Source organism: Bactrocera tryoni, unplaced genomic scaffold (genome assembly GCF_016617805.1).
Source record: "Bactrocera tryoni isolate S06 unplaced genomic scaffold, CSIRO_BtryS06_freeze2 scaffold_25, whole genome shotgun sequence".
Taxonomy (NCBI): domain Eukaryota; kingdom Metazoa; phylum Arthropoda; class Insecta; order Diptera; family Tephritidae; genus Bactrocera; species Bactrocera tryoni.
In genome coordinates this window covers 15492356-15513023 of record NW_024395977.1, presented here as the reverse complement: position 1 = coordinate 15513023, position 20668 = coordinate 15492356, and the positions used below count along the sequence as shown (strand labels likewise).

The following is a 20668-nucleotide window of genomic DNA, read 5'->3' as shown; positions in this document are numbered from 1 at the left end:
AGGTAATATTTTAGTTTATGTTGATACATATATTCGTTTATTTATTATATCGTGTTAATTTATAGATGTTATGCGTTTGGAAAAGTCAGCTGCGCACTCGTGCAAGGCGATTAAAAATGAGACAAAGGCTTACAGGTGAGGTCCAAGTTCCAAGCCGATGACCGAGTTTGAAGAAAAGGCTTTATCCACCTTTGGTTCGGCTGTTGTGGATGGGATAAAAGATGTCCAAATCTTTGGTTTAACGTCAATAGAGCCTTTGACGGTTGAATGCGCAATTTCATCACCCACGGGTAGTCCTCTCCAATTATGCAGTCCCGTAGAAGCAACCCCAAACCCCGAACACCATCTGGCAAGTCCATCGACACCATCTACATATCCATTCCTTAGCTTGGAAAACCAGGTAAGTTTTCATTATGATATAACTAGCTGACCCCACAGTCGTTGTGCTGCGTGAAATTATGTGTTTAGAAATGAAAAAGTTGAATTTATCATTTCACTTTTTTTCAATGTATCGCAGCTTGATAAACAACATTTTTTGGTTTCTGTTCCGGTGTATAGAAAAGATGGTTTTTCAACTCGTGAGCAGGCCACGTATACCTGGCCGAGTGAAAAACATAGCATTTCCAAATGTATACCATACACTATGCGACTATCCTTGTGTCTCAAATGCAATTTTCACTGGAATACGTTTGAACTGAAATGGCAAATCGTTAGATCTCAGAGGAATTCGTAGAATCAAGCATTCTGCCCCTTTGTATTCGATAGCTGCGTCACAATCAGTCAGGTTCCATTACACAGTTTCGGCGCCTGAAGATTGTGGAACATAATAACGACAGATCCAACTTTGAGACGCAAATGATGCGGTGGCATACCAAGCCTATTCAAAGAATTTAGAAATTCCACGATCGATCAATTTGTATGAGCGCAAGTCTCCCGGAATTTGACTTTGAATCTTCCAGTTTAAGTCAACAACATCGGTATTTTTGGCAGCTAACATTGCGCTTGCACTTAAGGAATTGTAGTTACGATAATTTGTCCAATGTCCGAATATTCGTGATGAGTTCATCTTTGGTGAATTGGTAAAGGGAATTTACCCATTTCTAATTCTTAGCGAATACGATGTAAAATGTCTTCGGCAATGTCATTTTTGTTCGTACTCCATAATTGACGCTAATTTGATGGCTGATCATCGCGAAAAGTGTGCGAACTTCATTCCAGTGATTATCATGTTCCAGCAATTGTAATTGTAATTGTATGTATAATATCAAGATATTTCCGAATAGAGCAAGTTCTCGCAAACGGTTCACTGACGAAAGTTGAGAAAAAACTCGTAAATGTTAATTTTGTTGCTGGGGGTGTTTTCTCTGTCTGTACTGTATTCTCTGGGTTGAAATACACTCTCCAAATTAACTGCGAGACGCACAACAGTCGGAAAACGTTCATGAATTGCAAACGTAAATATCCTACAAAGCGCTTTATTGCAGATCACGTATCGACCGTATCGTTCAAGACCAATAACCGCCATGTTGCTTCCTTTGGTGACGTATTTACACACGTATTTTATCGATTACACCAAACTGCAATACGCAACATTGACATGACTTTTGAATGTGAATTAGACAACAGTGGCGAATATGGTACGATCCATATGTTGTCGACTTCGATGTGTTGTTAACTTCGATATTCACGCCTCTAAATTGAATACTAAATGTTCTGCCATTGTCATCTGGTGAGCGACGCTGATACATTGGATATCCATCATTTCTAGTTTGTGTTTCCGAAAGAAAAGCACCTGGATAGTGTTTCGTACATTTATTGTCAGACATACAAACCGAAGTGGTACTATGATGTCCGTAAGGTACCTGAACCATAATGGTTTCGTATAATTCTGCTTCTATCTCCGGATCAGGAATTTCCGCAGAAATGATTTCATCAATTTGATTTGGTGTAACCACCATCCACCATCCAAAGAAGAATATGTGCGTGCGGCAAACCTCTCTTTTGCCACTCAACAGAGTACATCCAGCATCTAACAGCACCACATATACGTTGCTTTAAGATAAAGTTTACAAAACATCGGAACTGTTGTTTGAAAAGTTGTCCTCTGACATCGTGACGATCGCATGCTGATTGCCCGCGATCCATAATTTCATTCGTATGTCATCGCATCCTGGGAATACTCGGTCATGTGCCATTGGCTGTCAATATACATACTTATGTTGATGCCAAAACGAACGCGACCTCTTCGTGGCATCGTAACAAATTTCAATCTGTAGTTGAGCACTTTGTGTGAAACACACATACGTTTTAACGGAATAAATTTCACTAATTTTTTTTTGAATAACGGGAATAAAGAAAGCAAACGACAAATTTGACAATTGAAAAACAAAAGAAAAAAAGTTGAAAAAAAAATTTTGTATGAAAAAAGTTTTTTATTTGAAATTGTCCAATTTTCCAACTTTTCCTCACGAAAAGCAAACGGTTTTTTTTATCTCTAACCTTCCCCGATCTGAAAATTTCATCAATTTAGTTCAGCTGTTCTCGAGCATTAGCGTTACTAACAAACAAATATTCATTCGTTTATATGGGGAAAAAGAAAAGGGCTGCTTTTATGGGTTTTCCGGCAATTATTCGAATTTTTTTCGCCATAAAAACTATCCTTGAGCCTCAACGAACATTTTAAAAAAAGAATTGGCAAAATTGGTTCAGGCGTTTTTGAGTTATGCGCCAGCATTTAAAATCATGTTCGTTTTTATATCCTTTTTAAAATCGTATTTAAAAATTTATTTTCTTCATAATTTTTTTTTCGGAAAATTTTCCAGAATTTTCTTAAGTATTCTCCTTGTTTGGGCGGAGACCTGTCCGAATTGGTGGTAATCACCGAAATCGGTCCAGGCGTTCTCCAGTTATAAGCGTAGTAACTAACGTCACTTTCTTTCATATATATAGATTAAAAAATACACATATACAATTTTTTGCAATTGCTGTTTACGTTTTTTCTTTTAAGGATGCTTCAACTTCGGTGCTATGTATCACGAAGTGCACGCAACAAACTCATCAGCACTTTGATAGCTGATATACCAAAAAGGAATGCTGCTGAAGAGGAGAGGCGACGGGAGAATCGTGAAATGATGCAGGCCATTCTAGGCCTAACTAATTCCATAACGCTATTAATAAAATCTTATAATAATAATCAAAAACAATTTTTAAAGCTTAATTAAAATAATACTAAGTTATGTGTAATACTTTTATTTAATTAATATTTATTGAATTCAATAAGTTTGGTTTTTTTGTTTTATTATAAAAAAAAAATGAATACAAATTTCAATTTGATTTCTTTTAACAAAAATGATAAATAAATAAACGAATAATGTAAGTAAGTAGTGTATTTCGAAAGTCGAATTGTGAGAATATTTATATATGTACATTAGGGTGTTTTTTTTTTAAGTATTAATTTTTTTCAGTCCCGTCACGAAATTTCTATGGAAGTACCCTAAAAAAACTTCCGTGAAAATTTAAGCCTTTAATATTAATATTAAGAACTGGACCAAGGCCTGTAAAAATTTTCCATAGAAAATACACTACATACAATCTTGAGTTTTTATCTTTAAATTCCTACAGATCAGAGGTATTTTATGGCATCGCTTTGACTCTAGACCAGTGGCGCTCAACGCAATAAAAATCCAAACACGCGTGTTTGACTGATAATTCTGCTACTACGAAAAATATCACACGAAAGCGGCTGAACACGTACGCCAGATACGTACGAAAATCTATAGCAAGGTTTGTGCAGCGCAAACGTAAAATGTAGTAGTATTGAGGCGTGCGCACCACTGCTCTAGACGCATATTTCTCAGAACTGTTCACTCTACAAAAGTGCCCCATGCAACAAAGTCGTAACTCACACCGACGAGGTAGTTCCGGGCTCTAAGCCCGATTTTTCCAAGAATTTCGTTTTTTTTATATATCTCGTAAATGAGAAGAGATATAGAAAAAATGTAAATGACAAACTTGTAGGAAATTTTATTTGCTACAAAAAAGGTCTGAGGGCAAAATCGCTATCATTAATACTTCTTAAGATATTCGGCTTTTTAAGAAAGACTGTATGCAATTTTCATAGATTTTAATATACATATATCATCTATAAAAATTCTATAAAGCCATACCCATTATTACACTTTTTGGGATTTTCTTTTGACTCTATTGACAATTATGTTTTCTCATTCAAATAAATCAAGAAGTGACATAATTTTTTTCATCGCATCGCACCACCAACTACATACATATATATGTACGAGGTGTGTTCCAAAGTAAACAGGACTTTTTGAATCTAGCGCCCCCTGGTGGCGCCATCTATATGCTGACTGGTGCGGTCTAATCTGCTATCTTTATCGATTGTCCAGTGAGAATTTCATGAGATTTTATCCATTGGAAGTGAAATTATTGCGTTTTAAATGTCAGTATGTTTGTATTATCGGTGCGAAAATGAGCTTCGAACAAAGAGCCAACATTAAGTTTTGTTTTAAAATTGGTAAAACTTTTACCGAAACGTTTCAATTGATGAAACAAGTTTATGGCGCAGAATGCCTATCCCGTAGCACAGTGCACGAGTGGGTTTTCAACGTTTGCAAAGTGGTCGTGAGGACATAAATGACGATCAACATATGGGCTAATCAAAATCCGTGATCCGGAAATTGCATCGAAACTGTGCGTGAATTCTTTAAAAATCAGCCGAAATCATCATTGAAATTCATGGAAATGGAATTGAACATCTCCAAACCATCGATTTATCGCATTTTTACCGAACATTTGGTTCGGTTTGTTCCGCACAAATTAACTGACGACCAAAATTTCTCAGAATCCAACATTCGAGGGACATCCTTAAAGAGGTTTATCGGACCAAAAATCACATTTTAACCATTAAACACTCCCCGTATTCACCTGATATGGCACCGTGCGACTTCTTCCTTTTCGAAAAATACATTTGCCCATGAAAAGAAAGCGTTATGCAGACGTAGAGACCATTCAAAAGGCTTCCACCGGCATACTGGCCGCCATACCGACCAATGAGCTAAAACACTCGTTCGACATGATTTTGGACCGTGCAAAAAGCTGTATTGAAGCAGAAGGATACTATTTTGAATAAAGCAAATTGGTTTTGTATATCGGTTCTGCCGTTTTCAAGTTTTAGCGAGACAAATGAACAAAGTAAAATCGCGGTTTGCACACATTTTTTTCTCATTTTCTCACTGCATGAATCTTCTCTGGATCTCCACGAATGTTTTAAGACTAAAACAAGAAAAAACGTAAACTTCGGCTGCACCGATGCTAATATACCCTTCACAGGTGCATAACTATGTGTTCAGTTTGTTTGGAAGCTTTACGCCATAGTAATCCCATCTGACCAATTTTTTCGGAGATTATGTTATTACCTTAAGCAGAGAATGGAGTCATGTGTAGAAGTTCACGCAAATGAGGAAAGTTCTCTGATCGCCATTCACTTGGGAGTGGCCAGAAACGATTCTTTTACACATGGCTCCAGCAGCTCATTACTTCCGGTCTTTGACCAAGTATCCTCTGGATAGCCTAAGAACATCCGTTTGAAGGCGAGCTAAAGTGAGAAGGCGAAACATCCCCTGCATAGGGTTGTGCGGTGGGTTTGGGACCTGCCACGTAAAAAAACACCCCCAGTGAATAGATATAACCAGCCTCGGATGAGGGACCCCCCTTTTGATGACGACCATGACAAACGAAATAAGGACTACGAATTGAGGGCATGCACCTGGAATGTCCTGTCCCTTAATTGGGAAGGTGCCGCTGCCCAGCTGGTTGATGTCCTCGTAAAAACAAAGGCTGACATCACCGCCGTTCAAGAGATGCGATGGACGGGACAAGGACAGAGACGAGTAGGTCCTTGTGACATTTACTACAGTGGCCATATAAAGGAGCGCAAGTTTGGTGTAGGATTCGTGGTGGGAGAGAGACTCCGTCGCCGAGTACTATCATTCACGGCGGTGAATGAACGTCTAGCCACAATCCGCATAAAGCGAGGTTTTTCAACATATCGCTAATTTGCGCCCACGCCCCGGACGGAAGAGAAGGACGATGTGACCAAAGATGCCTTTTATGAGTGCTTGGAGCGCACTTATGAAGGCTGTCCCCGCCACGATGTCAAAATCGTGCTTGGCGACTTTAACGCCAGGGTGGGCAAAGAAGGTATCTTTGGCACTACGGTCGGTAAATTCAGCCTAACCGACAAAACATCCCCAAATGGGTAGAGGCTGATTGACTTCGCCGGGGCCCGAAATATGGTTATCTGTAGTACTAGATAACAGCATAAGAAGATTCATCAAGCTACCTGGCTGTCTCCGGATCGAAAAACTACCAACCAGATCGATCATGTTGTGATAGACGGAAGACACGTTTCCAGTGTTTTAGATGTGCTTGCGCTCCGAGGTCCTAACATCGACTCGGACCACTATCTTGTTGCTGCTAAGATTCGCACCCGCCTCTGTGCAGCAAAAAACGCACGTCAACAAACACAAGGAAGGTTCGACGTCGAGAAGCTGCAATCACAACAGACAGCCGAACGATTTTCTACTCGGCTTGCACTCCTGCTTTCTGAGAGCACTCGTCAACAACTCGGTATAAGGGAACTGTGGGACGGCATTTCAAACTGCTTACGTACAGCTGCAACCGAAACCATTGGCTTTCGGAAAGTGCAAAAGAACAGCTGGTACGACGAGGAGTGCCGTGTCGCAGCGGAGAGAAAACAGGCTGCCTACCTCGCAACGTTACGATCGACCACTACACGTGCGGGATGGGATAGATAGCGAGAGTTGAAGAGGGAAGCGAGACGCATTTGTAGACAGAAGAAGAAAGAGGCCGAAATGCGTGAGTAAGAAGAGCTTGATAAGCTGACCGACCTGATAAGTTGCATGCATCAGCTTCTTTGTAAAATATGGTCGGACGAAAGCATGCCCAACGATTGGAATTTAAGTGTGCTATGCCCAATCCATAAAAAAGGAGACCCTACAATCTGCGCCAGCTACCGTGGGATTAGCCTCCTCAACATCGCATATAAGGTTCTTCGAGCGTATTGTGTGAAAGGTTAAAGCCCACCGTCAACAAACTGATTGGACCTTATCAGTGTGGCTTTAGACCTGGCAAATCAAAAACCGACCAGATATTCACCATGAGCCAAATCTTGGAAAAGATCCGTGAAAGGAGAATCGACACACACCACCTCTTCGTCGATTTCAAAGCTGCTTTCGACAGCACGAAAAGGAGCTGCCTTTATGCCGCGATGTCTGAATTTGGTATCCCCGCGAAACTAATACGGCTGTGTAAACTGACGTTGAGTAACACGAAAAGCTCCGTCAGGATCGGGAAGGACTTCTGCGAGCCGTTCGATACCAAACGGGGTTTCAGACAAGGCGATTCCCTATCGTGCGACTTTTTCAACCTGCTTTTGGAGAAAATAGTTCGAGCCGCAGAACTAAATAGAGAAGGTACCATCTTCTATAAGAGTGTACAGCTGCTGGCGTATGCCGATGATATTGATAGCAGTATCCGCCGGGGGAAACAGAGGAAGAGGAAGACCTCCACTCCGTTGGGAGGACCAAGTGGAGAAGGACCTGGCTTCGCTTGGAATATCCAATTGGCGCCACGTAGCGAAGAGTAGAAACGACCGGCGCGCTGATGTTAATTCGGCTATAATCGCGTAAGTGGTGTCTACGCCAATTAAGAAGAAGAAGCAGTAATCCATGTCAAATTTCGTGAAGATACCACGTCAAATGCGAACGTTTCCATACAAGCCCTTGATTCCGATCGTTCGGTCTGTATATGCAGCTATATGATATAGTGAGCCGATCTGAACAATTTCCTCCGATATTACTATATTTCTATGAACAATAACTAATACCAAATTTCGTGAAGATATATCGTCAAATAAGGAAGTTTCCCATCCAAGCGTTTGATTCCGATCATTCAGTTTTTATGAAAAATTTCATGAATATAACTGGTCAAATGAAAAAGTTTTCCAGTGAAACAGCTTTCCATACCAGCACTAGTTTTCGATCGTTCCGTCTGTATAGCAGCTATATGCTATAGTGAATTTCTTCCGATATTACCTTATTTCTATGAACTATAACTCATACCAAATTTTGTGAAGATATATCGCCAAATGAGGAATTCCCATGCAAGCGTTTGTTTCGGATCATTCAGTTTGTATGCTATAATAAACCGGTCTGAACAATTTCTTTGGAGATTACAATATTATCTTCGAAAATAACCTGTGCCAACTTTTGTGAAGATATATTTTCAAATGTGAAAATTTTCCATACAAGAACTTGACTCCGATTTTTCAGTTTGTATGGCAACTACATGTTATAGGGGTCCGATATCGGCAGTTCGGACAAATGAGCAGCTCCTTGAAGAGAAAATGACGTTTTCAAAATTTCAAAACGATATTTTAAAAACTGAAGTACTGGTTCGTATATATACAGACGGACATGGCTAAATCGACTCAGCTCAACGTGCTGATCATTTATAAACTTTTATGTGTATACTTTATAAGATCTCCAATACTTCCTTCTGGGTGTTACAAACTTCGTGGCAAACTTAATATACCCTGTTCAGGGTGCCATAACTTACCATTAAAATAAAATATATAACTGTAATTTGATACAGCAGATTGTATTAGCAACGGACACTTGTGGGTCAACAACTGTCAAAAAATGGGCCTAGTTCCGCCCTCTAATAGGTTTAATATATATGTATCTCGTAAATTATTCAAGCTAAAATAACCAAAGCGTCATTAGAGAAAGAGTATGTAAGCGGATGACAATTCCGACTATTTTTCATATAACTGTACAGGTAAAAACTACTAACAGTGCGTTATACGTCAGGGACATTAAATTTTATCCCCGATGTAGTATAAGAGCGTATTATAGGAGACGGGATCAAAAGTGGACGATAGGCATGGCCCCGCCCACATATTTGCCCGATATATTACAACCAAAAAATGAGCGAAAATTGCGAACAATGTGTGAGATATGTATATGTATAATTGAAATTCGAAGAAAATTCTTTCTTGATAATAGATAGATACTTCCACAGTCTCCGATTTTCGAACTTCCGGGTGACTTTATACTTCATATATCGGTCAATAAATGAGTCATCATAATAAAATTAAGATAACGTGTTTTTATGATAGTTGCACTAGCTTTAATCCCTTCTTGTTTTATACTAATTTTGGGCATTGCGTGGCGGCGAAGAACTGATGCATCAGTTTCTTTGTAAAATATGGGCGGATGAAAGCATTCCCAACGATTGGAATTTAAGTGTGTTTTGTCCAATACACCGTGAGAAAAGCCTCCTCAACATCGCATATAAGGTTCTATCGAGCGTATTGTGGGAAAGATTAAATCTTACCGTCAACAAACTGATTGGACCTTACCAGTGTGGCTTTAGACTTGGCAAATCAACAACTGACCAGATATTCACCATGCGTCAAATCTTGGAAAAGACCCGTGAAAGGAGAATCGACACTCACCATCTCTTCGTCGATTTCAAAGCTGCCCTTGACAGCACGAAAAGAAGCTGCCTCTATGCCGCGATGTCTGAATTTAGTATCCCCACAAAACTAATACGACTATGTAAGCCGACATTGAGCAACACCAAAAGCTCCATCAGGATCAGGAAGAACCTCTCCGGACCGTTCGATACCAAACGAGGTTTCAGACAAGCCGACTCTCTTTCATGTGACTTCTTCAACTTACTTCTGGAGAAAAAAATTCGAGCTGCACCGAAAAATCTTCTAAATTTGCACCTAAACGAATGGGTGTGGCAGTGAACGAGGTCAAGACGAAATATCTCCTGTCATCAAGCAAACAGTCGTCGCACTCGCCACTATGCACCCGCGTCACTGCTGACACTCATAACTTTAAAGTTGTAGATAGTTTCGTGTACCTGGGAACCACCAGCAACACCAAAAACAATTTCCGCCTAGAAATCCAACGCAGGTGCTACTTCCGACTAAGTAGGCTATTGAGAAGTAAAGTCCTCTCTCGACGAACAACAACAATATTCTAAAAGTCATTCATTATTCCCGTCCTGCTATACGATGCAGATGCATGGACGATAACAACATCTGATGAGTCGACGTTTCGAGTTTTCGAGAGGAAAGTTGTGCGAAAGATTTATGGTCCTTTTCGCGAATAACCACCTAAGCGGTTTCTACGCCAGTAAAGAAGAAGAAGAACGCGTAATATGTGCAACACGTCTCATAATGATACCTAAGTTTTTACTAAGATTCGCTTGCCCAGTTGGAAAGACGGACGAGCTTAGATTTATATTTCTCTCGTTATTTCAATCATATATATGGTATATTTATTAAACATATAAAATTCTTGTGTCACGATGATAGTTGCCAAATTCTTCCTAAACGATATATTTTATCGGTGAAGAAGTGTTCCTTCCATAATTTAAGTATGCTCTGGGCATTAATCACTAGATCACCTCTGGGAATTCTACAAAATTATGCTCCAGTCTTCAAACCTTCTGTTAGTCGCCGCATATTTTCGTGGAATTTTCGAGTATTACCCGACATGCTTCTCAAGCTCTTCCTACTCACGCATTTCGGCCTCTCTTTTTTTGTCTGCATATGTTGTGGTCGAGTAGAAAATCATTGGACTGTCTGTTGTGATCGCAGCTTCTCGAAAAAATACATACCATCGCATTGACTGTTGCGTTATCTGGCATTGCTGTAACTTGTCAATTGCATTTAAACGCACAACTTTAAGTGGCATGCTTTTGCATGAGAAAAGCATCCAATTTCTTTGTTTCCTAAAAAGGCCCTGTCCAAAAATATTATACACTCCATTGAGATCAGAGATTAATCTTTGTATTTTTAATTGAAATATTAAGTAGCAGAAGTAGTACTTATATTCGAAATATAATTCAGTTTTCGTCTTAATTCTTCTTTTCTTCCGCCTTGCCTTTAAACCCATATATTGGCAAATATGTGGGTTATCTTAATAAAATTTAGAGAGCGTATTTCTTATAACGGTGAGTATTTGTGCTTAGAATAAATAAAATTGGGTTAAAACTTGCCCTAGACCCCAATAACCAACATGCCTTATATACCTAAATGTATTAAAGCGGCTTTATTCCTTTCAAGTTGCAAGAGTGTAAAATGTTCGGTTATAGCCTTTCTTACTTCTTTAATAAACAGTTTTACCAGCACTTGAAGGATTTTCCCAAGCTTTGATTTTTGCAAGTTGCAAGAGTTAGTCGAACTTAGCGTTTTGCCTTTCCTTACTTCTTTAAAATGTCTATATAATATAGTAAAAGTTTCTCAAAACATTATTATTATTTTGAATGATTTTCTAACATCTTTAATAGTTTCAAGCTTTTTGAAAAATATTTAATTCCTAAAACTTACACTGTATATCTAGAATCCATCCGTCTTCTAATGGCATTACTGGTTTAGCAAGGTTATATGCTTTACAGGACAGGAATTTGCCAGAATCAGATTTCTCGAAAATAATTGATAATGTACTCGTAGTTTGGTTCCCATCGCTTGATATCTGAAATAGTAGAAATAAATTTGTGCTAATTAAATCTTTTCTAATTTTTTATTTATATTAAGAGAAAATATTAAATAGTGGATAATCTTGTAGAAAATAGATAACTCCAATTATACTAGGATTTCATTGTATAGAATTATATTGTGTTTAATTCCATTACATTTGTATTATATTTGTATTTTAAATTTTTTGTTTTTCCAAATTAGATTACACAGATTTTATTTTTATGTCCCTATACCTATGAAATTAAATCACATATGAAACAATAGCAAAATTGTGCAACATCATTAGGTGAGCGATCAGGCGCTTACCTCGTGTTTTAATATTTCGTCGAAATTGAGTTTTTTGTTAATGTTATTGAAGATTGAATTTTAGAGCACGATAAAATTGTAAAATTGTTTTCTCATAAACTACTGGAAACAAATCGATGCAATTTTGTGTACTCAAAGAAAAATGTTCGTGCAATATTATAAATTTTTATCAAAGTGAATTTGTTTATTTTAAACACATTTTTGTTAAAATTTGTATGCCTTCTTCACGATAAAATAAATTGCAAACTATGTGACACAACGCGGAAAACATTCCGAAGATATTGAATTCTTTGTACCCGGTGCGCTCCCAAAACATCGGCCCAGAGATAAAGAGATGCCCAGTTCTCCTGTCACTGGAAACGTGAGAACCGCTTACCAACCGAACTTTGACAGTTGACTGGATTGGGGAGGTTTTGACGTTTAGCAATTGGAAACGACCGATGGCCAGATTGAAATCTTACCAAAAAAATATATAAACGGAGTGAGATGTTGCATCGTTCAAGACCTCTTATCAAAAATGCAAAACAATTAAAATTAAATAAATTTGTGAAACTTAAAGGTATTTGATGAAATGTTTTGTAATTTGAAACATCATAGTATTATTTTCAATTGAAAATTATTAAAAACATTTAATGATTGAGAGCTAACAACCTTAAATCCTATTATTGGGTATTGAAAGGACAAAAGTCAGTTGTTATAATATTCTTTAAAAAGATTTAAATAGTTTCTCCATATAATAAATACCCACTGTTTAGTAATTTATATTCGTACTAAATGTTGGGTATTGGGTTAATAAATGCCCAAAAATTGTTATTTTGTTCGATCTGGCCATAATGGAAAATGTTATAAAAAACGCTTATTTTGAGGCGCTCTCACACTGGAATAAGTTGGGCATCCCATTATTCCTGATATGTATGTGAACGGAGGAATTTGTTGTGCCGTTCAAGATTACTAATAAAAAATGTAAAAAAATGAAATTCAAAAAAAAAAAAAAATGCGAAATTTAAATGTATTTCATGAAACGTTTTGCAATGTTTTGCATAGTAGAATTAATTTTCATTTACCAATATTTAAAAACATTTATTAATTGAGAACTAACAATCTTAATTCACCTTATTAAGTATTCAAAGATCAAAATTCATATATTTTAATATACCAAAAAATCATAAAAAAGGATTTAAGTACATAGTTTCGCCCAATATATAATAATTTGCAATCGTAATAAATGTGGGGAGTTTTACTTTAAATTCCCAAAAATCATTATTTTGCCAGATCGGTTATTTTGAGACGCTCTCACACTGGAATAAGTTGGGCATCTCTTTATCCGTGGTAGGTAAATACATTTGCAATTCATGTCGTATGAAAATGTGTGGAGATTCATATATTCACTAATGTACACATACGTATATGTATTTACATATGTATATTTCAAATAATATACGAAATTGAAAACATAAATCCAAAAATTAAACATGAAACTTATTGTATTGACTGAACGTCAAATGGTATCTTTGTAGTCCTAAAAAGCAAACGAGGATTAAACAAATTTTTAAATAATTGCAGAACATACAAATATTTAGATCTCACTAATTTGCTCTTTTAAGTGCTCAGTGCTTCCTTTAAGTTAACATACGTATGCGCTTTTTTCGACACTTTACTTATTTTTATTAAAAAACGAGCTGACCCGGCGAACTTCGCACCGCCTAATTATTGGAGGCATATTTAGTAAGTCACAAACACACGACACAATACTTTTTTAATATTATTGAAATTTGCTGCTTTTAGATTTTTAGGAATATTAAAGGATTATAGTATAGATGCACTGCAAAGAGACGTTAACATTTCAAGTGACATTTTACCATAGACAATTTTTTTTGAGTGAATACTGACAAATATTTACACTATAACTATCAAACTACATCTGTCGTTTTTTTTGACGATGGCCATGGTTAGGAAAAGAAGAAGAACTACATCTGTCATCGAGAAAATAAAGAATTTAAACAACTATAATATAGTTATAGTGAAGCTATATATCCCTCAACTCCTTAAAATGCATTGTCCGTTTTGTAAAAAGTGGATGGAACGGCAGAAAAAAATAATAACTGTCCACATTGTATTAAATTATTTTAAAGATGCGACGAATGCTACAACATAATCACTGTTACCTTCAGATTTTGCACCAAGTGTGGTAAGAATGTAGAACGAATAATACGCGTGAACAGGGCAAAAGTACAAAAAACAAGTAAGGAAGGGCTAAGTTCGGGTGTCACCGAACATTTTATACTCTCGCATGGTAAAGTGATAATCGAGATTTCATAATACGTCATTTACATATTTTTCAAATACCGTATTTTTGTAAAGTTTTATTCCGCTATCATCATTGGTTCCTAATGTATGTACTCGTATTATACAGAAAAGGCATCAGATGGAATTCAAAATATTGTTATATTGGAAGAAGGCGTGGTTGTGAACCGATTTCATCTATATTTTGTACATGTCATCAGGGTGTTAAGAAAATATTATATACCGAATTTCATTGAAATCGGTTGAGTAGTTCCTGAGATATGGTTTTTGGTCCATAAGTGGGCGAGGCCACGCCCATTTTCAATTTTTAAAAAACGCCTGGGTGCAGCTTCCTTCTGCAATTTCTTCCATAAAATTTTGTGTTTCTGACGTTTTTTGTTAGTCCGTTAACGCACTTTTAGTGATTTTCAACATAACCTTTGTTTGGGAGGTGGGCGTGGTTATTATCCGATTTCTTCCATTTTTGAACTGTATATGGAAATGCCTGAAGGAAACGACTGTGTAGAGGTTGGTTGACATAGCTGTAGTAGTTTCCGAGATATGTACAAAAAACTTAGTAGGGGGCGGGGCCACGCCCACTTTTCCAAAAAAATTACGTCCAAATATGCCCTCCCTAATGCGATCCTTTGTGCCAAATTTTACTTTAATATCTTTATTTATGGCTTAGTTATGACACTTTATAGGTTTTCGGTTTCCGCCATTTTGTGGGCGTGGCAGTGGGCCGATTTTGCCCATCTTCGAACTGAACCTTCTTGTGGTGCCAAGAAATACGTGTACCAAGTTTCATCAAGATATCTCAATTTTTACTCAAGTTACAGCTTGCACGGACGGACGGACAGACGGACGGACGGACAGACAGACATCCGGATTTCGACTCTACTCGTCACCCTGATCACTTTGGTATATATAACCCTATATCTGACTCTTTTAGTTTTAGGACTTACAAACAACCGTTATGTGAACAAAACTATAATACTCTCGTTAGCAACATTGTTGCGAGAGTATAAATATATTAAAGCAAAAGCTGCTATCTAAACCAAAACACGTTTCTACAATGCCATCTTAATCATCTGAGAAGATATTCTGTGAATTAAATTTATCTGCCGAAGACATACAGGACATTCAAGTTATTGAAGACAGCCAAAAACCCAACATCAAGAATGTTCTGGTAGATAATACCACAGCCAGCAGCTCAACACTGATAATGTTCTGATCGAATCAAATTTGTCCGAGTCGCCTAGTACTTCCACCATATTATCATGTCCTGGCGAGCCAAGTGGTTCCCAAGTAGATGGAAATAAAGAGTTACTAATACACGTTGACATTAAGGATCCAAATGCACATATTATATACATATTAAGTCATTTATTTATATTTATACACTTCATATACAAAAATTTAAAATTTTCTTGGATGTGCTCGTTTCTGGACTGTGAACATGATAAACAAATCTTTGCTTAAATTAAATACAACACAGTTATGATGATATACAGTTAATTTTTTATTTATTTATTTTTATTTATAATAATTCATATAACAAAAAGAGTTTTATTATATAAATACATAAACGCAGCACTGGCTACGAGGCCTTCAGCCGTCTTGTAATTATGTATAACTAGGTGAAAAATTCTATTTGCTAAGGGTTAGTAAAGATGTAAGTTGCTTAAATATATTTTAACAAATCGTTGGTTTTTAAGAATCTATATACAATCATCACATTTTTTTCTGAAGGTTCACTTATTAGTTTTATGAGATCAATGTTGCCAGAGTTGTGGGCTGTTGAGTGAAGCATCGGACAGAGTGTGAGTAAGTGTTTGATAGAAGCGGTGTCATCGCAAAGGGGGCAAATGGATGGGCTTTTACCCGATAGTAAGTGGGCGTGTGTTATGATAGTGTGTCCAATCCTTAATCGAGTATATGTCTTCATTGCGCTAGTTGGAACTGTTGACGAGTAGATTATACGATTTCTGGCTGGGTTTATGACCGCGTAGTGATGTTTAAATGTTTTCCATTCGCTTGCGTTTTTTTGATGCCTTTTGTGCTTAATAAGGTTAAAAATGTCTTGCTTGGATGAGACGTAGTATGTTAAGGCAGGAGTCCTGGCTACATTTTTCGCAGCGAGGTCTGCAAAGTGGTTGCCTGTAATACCAGCATGGCCAGGGATCCACATTACTTGGATTTTCTGAGGGCCACCAACGACCGCGTCCCTGATAACTTCTATTATGGGGTTGCGATTGGAAGGAGACGTTATTGCAGACATACACGATTTGCTGTCTGTACAGATGAGGAACTTTCCTTTAGTCTTTTTTGCGTAATTAACTGCATGAAGGATAGCAGATCCTTCAGCGGTAAATACAGAGCTCGTTGAAGGAAGAAGCCAATTGCAAATAATTTCTCCTGTGGCAGTGACAACTGCTAACGAAGTGGAATCGATGGACTTGGAGCCATCCGTAAACAATAACTTCCAGCCATTATTTGTGTAATTAGATTCCAGTTCAGCAAAGGTTTGTTGAAAGACTTCGTTTGGTGTGTTTTGCTTGGACAAAAACATAAGCTTATTCTGTAGTATTTTATCATTGATCAGACAGGGAGGTTGTCGAGGGGTGAATTTGCGTGTTGCGTTACGTAAAATATTATTTTCTGCAGCGAAACTTAAGCACCTCGAAATAGCCGATTGTATTCTTGGAATTTTTCTTTTTTTCGTGGCATGGGTGATAGTTGTATTTAGTAATGGGTTGGTGTTCTCAGCCGTTTTCGCAAGAATTTGAAGCGAAGAATCTATAATTTTATTTTGAATAGTTGGTAAACCAGATTCAGCCATTATCGTTTTTATTGGCGAGGTTGGAAAGGACCGGAGACTTCGCCGTATTGCGCAATGGTAAGGTGCATTTAAAAGGTTGATACTGCTTTTGGAGCAATTGCCATAGATGGGGAGCCCATAATCTATTTTTGAAGTTAGCAAAGCTCTGACAACATTGACTAGTGTGTTCGGATGAATAAATGAATGCTTAGACGAGAGATATTTAACAATATTTAATCGTGACATTAACGAGTTTCTGACATATTTACAGTGAGCATTAAAATTATAATTAGAGTCAAAAATTAATCCTAGTATTTTCAGCTGTGTTTTACATTCGATGTTAGTTTGGTTGTGGGTTAGTGAAATACCGTTGCAATTGTGCTTCCTACATACATGAAGGATATATGTTTTGTCTAAGGAAAGTGAAGCACCAGACTCCAGTGACCAAGTCTCAATTCTGGCGAGTATATTAGTAAATAAGGATTGAGCTAAATTAACGTCAGAGACTTTTGTGTAGATTAGGACATCGTCAGCATAGATCTGGTGCTCAACTCCTATGTAATTTTTTATCATCCTACTAATATCATCGAAAGCAATGATAAAAAGGAGGGCTGGAAGAGGTGAGCCTTGCGGCGTACCATTAGAAAGCGGGAGTGTTGAAGAAAGAAAACCATTTACGTTGACTTTGAGTTTTCTGTTTGTGAAAAAGTTAGTAATAAAACGTATCATGTTCTGGCCTATTTTCCATTTTCTAAGTTGTCGAATAATAATATTGGCTCCAATTTTGTCGAAAGCTCTGTGAAAGTCCAGAGATAGTACGGACACGTGGTTTTTGCTGGACAAAGCATTAGTAATGAAGTAGTCTGGTTGGATTAAAGCATCTAACGTGCCTTGACCTTTTTTCTAGGCGACTTGATCCGGTGATATGAACTTGTTTCGCTGAGCATACCACATCAAGCGGTTAGCCTTGATCTTTTCCAAAATTTTGCCCATACATGGAAGGAGGGAAATCGGCCTATAGTTAGCAAGTTCATCGGAGGATTTGTGTGGTTTAAGTATTGGTATAACACAGGACGTTTTCCAAAATTGGGGGTAGACACCAGTATTGAAAATTTTGTTATAAAGCTTTACCAATCGGAGCTTGAGGCTTTTTGGCATATGTCTGATAATTGGATAAGAAATTTTATCTTGCCCCGGGGACTTACCCTTAACGGTAGATACAACAAACTCGAATTCAGACAGTGAAATGCTGGTTTCTATTTGTTTAGCAGAAAAAGAAAGAGGGGAGACAGAGTAGGAAGTGTCGGACAGTGTGGTGGTTTTAGAGGTTTGAAACTGTGTGCTGAATGAAATATCTGAGCTTGTTTCAGAATAGTGGTTTGCAAATAACTCGGAAATATCGGATGGATTGGTTACCAAACCTGTTGGCCCCTTTACGCATTGAATGGTTAGATTTCTAGGCACTCCAGAAAGTTTTTTTAAAGCGTTCCATATTAACTTGGGACTAGACGAAGGATTTATTTTGCTTGTGAAATCATGAAAACATTTACGCTTGGTCTGTTTCGCGGAACGACGGAAAAGAGCATTGGCTTTCCTGAAAGATATTAAGTTGACTAGTGATCGAGCGCGTTTGTATTCATACCAAGCTGTCTGTTTTTTTGCCCGCAATTCAGCGATTTCTTTATTCCACCAAGGAACACTCTTTGAACTTGCTGTTGGCTTTGTATGAGGAATGCTAACATTCGCTGCTGAACGGATAATTTTGTTAACCTCGCACTTTCTTGGTTAGGGTTGTCAGATATTGGGGTATTATTGCCATTTATCTCGCAATGTGTCTGAAACTTCTCCCAATCAGCGTAATCAGTTTTGAATACCTTATTTATTTTGTGGTTTTTAGTTGTTGAACCTAGGTGCAATTTTAGTACAATGGGGAAGTGATCGCTTCCATGCAGGTGATCGAGTATACTCCATTCGCACTCTGTGGCAAGTGTGTCGGTGCACATTGTAAGATCTACATGGGAAAAAGTGGGGTGAGTGGAAAAGTGTGTCGCGGATCCGTTATTCAAACATATTAAGTTAGAGGAAAGTAAAGCGTCTTCAATGCATTTACCCCTCTTGTTGGCTATTGGAGAGCCCCATAGGGGACTCCATGCATTAAAATCACCAGCGAAAATTAAAGGAGTAGAAGCTTGGTTGATTAATTGCAGGATGTCTGTACTGGTAAAATGTTCATCTGGTGCAATATAGGTGCAGATAATGGTGAATTTTTTAACTAAGATAATTTCGATCGACATAGCCAGCAAGTTGGATTGAATGACATTAATTTTGTGTGGAATATCTCTTCTTATGAGAATCGCAATACCTCTTTTACCTGTGCTTATATGTGGAAGATTGTGAAACATGCCAATGTACTGCTTAGGAGTAAAAGCCGACAAGTTGAAAGAGATGTGAGTTTCATTTAAGAGTATAATAGCTGGGGCATGATCTTGTATTAATAATTGAAGCTCATTGTAATTATTAGTGTAGCCGTTTAAATTCCATTGCAATAATGGAATCATAAGATCTATGTAGGAAAAAAAGAAAAAGCTAAACAGAAGAGAGCTAGAATATCAACTCGTATGAGCAGTCAGTTGAAGCTGAGTGTCACCAATTGAGTATTAGTTCAAAAGAGAGTAAAAGCTAAGCGTATTTATTAAGAGTCAATTTCTATTTGTTCAGTATGTTCAGTAGAGTATTGATTATCGTTGGAATTGCTTGTTGTTGGAAAGAGATTTTCGGTAGTGTTGGTAGTAGTGTTGTTGAAGTCAGTATATTTATTAAGCGAGTTTAAGGAGTTGTTTAAGTTAGAAATGAGAGAGGCTGTTGTTGGACTGAAAAGTTTGGGATTTAAGAAAGAGGCTTGTTGGGTACAGTTGTCGCTGATATTTTTAGCTGAATGTGAGACGTTGTTGTAGTCTGAACTGATCGATGCAGGCTTGTTGATGGAAATATGTTTGTTGTTGGCGTTTGATGAGTGTTTTTTTCTAGTTAAAGAGTTTATTGATGAGTTGGGTGCAGAGGTGACCTCTGCGTTTTGTTTTGATGTACTAGGCAAGTCATTGTCGGCAATTCTATGAGTATTTTTAGATTGTGTGGAATTGTTGATGGCTGAAATTTTTGTTGGTGTGTTGGATACAGAGGATACCTCTTTTGTAGGTTGAAGCACATGTGCAAAGCTAGCAATGAGGGAAGGGAGGGAAGTATTTTCTCTATACTTTTTAAGGGCTTCGTGCATACTGCACTTTTCTAGTGTCTTTATTTTTAAAATTTCTTTGGTTTGCATATACTTTGAACACGTATAGTCCGAAGAACGATGCTCGCCAGAACAATTCGCACACATAACTCGAATGCAGTCATTATCGTGTGGAGAAGGGAAATTGCAAATTTCGCATGTTGGGGAACCTTTACAATGTTTTTGCGTATGACCCAATTTTTGGCATGACCTGCAGCGCATTGGATTAGGCACGTACGGTCGCACAGAGGTCATCCTCCATGCGATGTTTATTTTGTTTGGAAGGGAATAACTGTTGAATGATATTAGTATAACACCAGTAGGCTTTATAACACCTTCAACTTTGCGAGTGAACTTATAAACCGCGGAAACTTCGTAAGGACTCAGTCCT

The 20668-nt window shown here is 37.6% G+C and overlaps 1 protein-coding gene across 2 annotated transcripts in view; it reads right to left on the bottom strand.

The window, feature by feature from the left end:
- The window catches only part of LOC120780465 (nephrin-like), a 791640-nt gene that overhangs the window by 486071 nt on the left and 284901 nt on the right, over positions 1-20668 (bottom strand). For both annotated transcript variants that reach the window (XM_040112743.1, XM_040112744.1), the window contains exon 5: positions 11447-11591. In XM_040112743.1, the coding sequence (XP_039968677.1) occupies positions 11447-11591 (145 nt within the window). The remainder of the gene's footprint in view (positions 1-11446; positions 11592-20668) is intronic.